The following is a 4,758-nucleotide window of genomic DNA, read 5'->3' on the forward strand; positions in this document are numbered from 1 at the left end:
CTGTCTTTTTTTCCCCACGAGTCTAGTTCCATTTTTCCATTAGCCCCATAATTTTGAGACATTGTCACTCCTCTAAGCCTGGCCTCTTATTATGCCCAGTTATAATGGTTACACCATTGGTGGCTGTGCTTTCAGCTGTCCAAACCCCAATGTCTAGAATTCCCTGAGTAAACCAGCACTCGTTTCTATATTTTTGAACAATGAAAACTGGAAATTAGTTCGGTCCTGAGCGTATGACCGAAATGTCGCGCACTGATTCTATCAAAATCTCGAAGCGCATCTAACATTCACCACGCGATAGAGCACAACCCGAGCTTCATCGCTCTGTTCACGCGATAGAATTCTCTTGGAAATAGATAGGATTCTCCTCTGCTAGTTCTTGTTCTGGGGAAACTCGTGTGCATCCTCTCCAAGGCCTTCTTAACCGTCATAAAACCGAATGCCCACAGTCAAATATTGATCCAGCTGAGGGTTAATCAGTCATGTGTGTGTGTTACCAGAATTCTGGCGCCCATTGTCAAAATCTGCAATACAGTAGGGTCGGGTTATTGTAAAATTTTAAACTATAATATTTATAAGACAAATAGCGCACTGTACGGAAAGAGTGATTAATTATATTTCTCTTTCAAACAGCAGATTTGGGCATCATGAGTTCCAAGACTCGCCCTGCGTTAACCGGCTCGATAATTCTAGTGGTTTGGGTGTTTAAAATTCAAGGAAAGTGAGCACTTCTCAGTGCTACTCCACTGCGCATTGCAACCAGCAAATCAGTTTTTCGTTCTTTTCACCTCGGAGATGTGTCCAGGCAATCGATGCGCTCAGTGTAATCAGTGTCAACTTTATCTCACTGCGCTCTTTCATGGTCCAGTGTAGTGTGAAACCATAACATTTCCTCTGACCAACAGCTGATTCAAACCTCAGGGAATACTTAAATACTTTGCATCTTCCAATCAGACAGTTACACGGCCCTCGCCGTGGCAACTAGATTGTGCACCCACTCAAATTTCAGGGAATTAACTACCGTGCACAAGTAGAGTGGGGGAAAAAACGGATTTATCCGGTGTGAATTAAACGGAGTCGTGGGGTCGGACTGAAGCAGGTGCAAGAGTTTCTATCTCACATTGCAGTTCCGATGCATGTTTGCATTGATTGATTACAAGAATTGATCACAGTGCAACCATTACTGAGAGCACAAAATCTGTTCTCTATTGGTTCTGCATCCAGATCAACAAATGAAACCGTTATAAAGGCAAATGTTCCTCCGATAAACTTCAGCATCATTGTAAACATCACTTGATCCAGCTCAGCACCAACATTAATGGAACTGATGCTGCTGATCATTTTTTGACACCAGAGGCTTGGCGCATGTTGAAGGAATTTAAAGTAAATATAAAATAATTCTGCTTTGCATCGTCTTATTTTAACACGTTAATTTGACTATACCTTGGGAGAAAAATTGCTTCATTAAGGAAAAGAAGGATTCACATTCCCTTGATGCCTGTCTCTGTGGAGACTTTTCCAAAACATTTATAAGGAATCCTGGATAAACATTCACAGTCATACGGTCGGCACTCTGTGGCTGGTGGATCAGAAATTGGTGCTTCTAAAAAGAAATGGAATACCCTGTAATTTATCAGATAGACCTAATTTTCTACCCGGTACTTGCAGCCATCGGTATTCCCGGTAAGACAATGAAACAGGGTAGTAATTGTTGAGTATTGATGTGCAACTTTTCATGTTGTTGTTTGCCAGTTAGTTAATTACAGTTCAGTGTCCAATCCTTGATTTGAGAACTTGTTTTGTTCGCTCGTGGAGGTAGGTATCGTTGGCTGGGCCAGCATTAAATGCCCTTGAGAACGTTGTGGTGAGCGTATGATGTCGGGGGGAAATCCAGGATTTTTGACACAGCGACTCGCGGTAAATTTCCAAATCAGCCTGGTGACTGGCTTGGAAGAGATCCCACATATCTGTTGCCGTGGCACTTCTAAATAGAAGTAGACTTCTGGTTTGTAAGGATGTGTTATAACACGCCTGAAAAGGTTGCATGAAATTACCAGCAATCTTTGTCTTGACAGCCACTGTAATTCTTATCTGAAACCATAATTTTCAGTGCTCACCAAATGGTTAAAACAACATTAGATTGTAATAAAACTATAGAAACATTTACCAAAATGTGCCAATTAAGTAATTCCTGAAAATAAATTAGCGCTAACTTTTATGGAAAAAACTTGTACCTTGGATTTGAATGCGAAATGTGAATATTCAATAATATTACTGTATGTTCTATGTAGTTTCACTAGAAACACTTCAGTCATTACCTGATTCCAAACTTGATTTCATTATATTTGTGGATGGTTTAAATGGAAACGAAGCTCTGATTATTTATCTTGGAATTCTCCAGCATCTGCAGTTCCCATTATCTCTGATTATTTCTGCTGTTTGCCTGAATTTCTCTCGCCAGATTTTCCATTTTGTATTGTGTTCAGGTTTTAATTTACTGTGCAGGTTTCCTGAGGTAAACTGCGGTCGTCATCAACAATCTGGGAATCTGTATGAACTGACACGAATCTGGAACAGTTTTGACAAAACCCACGAGCCAGCTGTTGGCTAGGAATAGATTGAAATTTAAAGAGGGATCTTTCGACTTGGAATGAATGACTGAAATTAGTATTGGCAGTGAGAGCTGGTTTCACAATATTCCTGATTCATGCTGTCATAAAATATCACAATAGAACGCCAATGGTCTCAATATGTATAGATAATTACACAACAAAGTCGTTATGCTGACTACACTCAAGAAGACAATTCCAATATGTTGTGAGTGTACTTCCCATCAACATGGCTAGTGCACATTCATATTTTTTTGTAAACAATAACCTGACTATTTGAAGGTTTGCAGACCATAAAACAATTCAGAATATTTGAAGCCTGGACATTTCGTTTCTAGGAAAATGTCAAATGCTAAATGGGCATCTGTGTGCTTCATGCTGGAAATTGTTTAGAAACATTCTATTTACTTTTACTTTGGTAACTTTGTCCCTGTCAGATATGAAACTCATTCTCAACAGTTGCTGTTCTGAACAGTTAGTATTTCTAAGGAAGGGTCTCTGGACCTGAAATGTTAACTCTGTTTTTCCCTTCACAGATGTTGTCACACCTGCTGGGCTTTTCCAACAACTTTGATTTTGTTCCTAATTTATAGCATCCGCAGTTCTTTAGGGTTTTATGAAACTCAATCTTTTTATTTAAAGCAACTGTGTTTGTAGCCTTTCACAAGTTTACAGTAGATTTATGTGCCACCTGAGCATGGCTCCTTAATTGAGAACTATTTAATCAACACTAACACTTTGAAAAAAAAAACAAATTGATTTCTTGTGTTAAGGGAAAGATTTTGAGACAGCATGGAACTAAATTTCAGATTTCATGGTCGTTACAGTTAACTTGGTCGCTATTGTGATACTAGCTCGAGGAAAGTGTGGTCTCTCCAAAAGCATCACTCGATACCTGGTGTTTATGGCAGCAGCAGATCTAACAGTGGTTTTCATTGATGTTCTATTACACCGGATCAATAACATGTATTTTCCGATTAGTTTCCTATATATGACTCCTGTTTGCATTGTAAACTTTGTCATGTATATTATAGCTGTGGACTGCTCTGTCTGGTTCACTGTTGCCTTCACTTTTGATCGATTTGTAACAATTTGCTGTCAGAAGTTACAACCAATGTATTGTACTGATAAAACTGCCAAAATAGTCATCAGCGCTGTGTTTGTGGTGAGCTGTCTGAGGAGCATTCCATTTTACTTTGCAGATGAGCCTGCCTTTATCATTGACAGCACGCCATGGCATTGTGTTCCTACAGCTGCCTATCTGAATTCTCCCTTGTGGAAGGTATACGAATGGCTTGACAGCATCATAACCCCTCTTTTGCCATTTTTGTTCATTCTGACATTCAATGCTTTAACTGTCAAACATATTGTTTCAGTGAATAAAGTTCGTATGCGCCTCCAGAGTAAAAGTGAGAATCAGAATGATCCAGAGATAAAGAATCGGAGAAAATCCATGATTTTGCTTTTCACTATTTCAGCCAATTTCATCCTGTTGTGGCTGACATATGTTGTGCATTCGCTAAACTGGCCAGTGATGAACTTTAATTACACTGACAAATATTACAGTAACTCAGTATATATTACCCAGCAAGTTGGGTTTATGCTGCAGCTGCTCAGTTCCAGCAGCAACACTTGCATCTACGGACTAACGCAGAGGAAGTTCAGGGAGGAGCTGAAGAAGGGGGTGAAATATTTGTTCACACTGAATGGAAAATTATGCAAACTACGAGTAACTGGCATTGACCCGGAGCAGGGTATTTAATTTTCAATGTTATTTTCTTTCGTATTGCATCAAGCTTACTAATTACTTGAGAGACAAATATCAAAAATATCACAACTCGCTAGACAAATATCAAAATCAAAGGCATTTTCCACAAGAATATGCAATGACCAAAACGTTTAGCGTGCATGTCATCATGTTTAAATAAGCAGTAGGCAGAAAAAAGAAATAAATAACATCCATACACCAGGGTATGATCGGATGTCAGTTTACTTACTGGTATGTTTTGGTTTCCAAGACTATTACTTTGGAGGAAAATTGATATTAAACAACAGGAACCGCATTCCTGGAGCATCCATATCTTCTAATTCGCGATAATGGGAACTGCAGATGCTGGAGAATCCAAGATAATAAAATGTGAGGCTGGAT

General features: G+C 39.2%; 1 protein-coding gene across 1 annotated transcript; it reads left to right on the plus strand.

Annotated features, from left to right (window-relative positions):
• The first annotated feature begins 3,423 nt into the window (after nucleotides 1-3,423).
• LOC132206190 (probable G-protein coupled receptor 139) lies at nucleotides 3,424-4,371 on the plus strand. Its single transcript, XM_059639402.1, has one exon. It carries the CDS (start codon nucleotides 3,424-3,426, stop codon nucleotides 4,369-4,371), a length of 948 nt encoding a protein of 315 aa, XP_059495385.1.
• Nucleotides 4,372-4,758: the final 387 nt, after the last annotated feature.

Source organism: Stegostoma tigrinum, chromosome 34, assembly GCF_030684315.1.
Source record: "Stegostoma tigrinum isolate sSteTig4 chromosome 34, sSteTig4.hap1, whole genome shotgun sequence".
In the NCBI taxonomy this organism is placed as follows: Eukaryota; Metazoa; Chordata; class Chondrichthyes; order Orectolobiformes; family Stegostomatidae; genus Stegostoma; species Stegostoma tigrinum.

What these genes read in the sequence shown, in the direction of transcription:
- LOC132206190 (XM_059639402.1), top strand. Translation starts at nt 3,424, where the DNA reads ATGGTCGTTACAGTTAACTTGGTCGCTATTGTGATACTAGCTCGAGGA.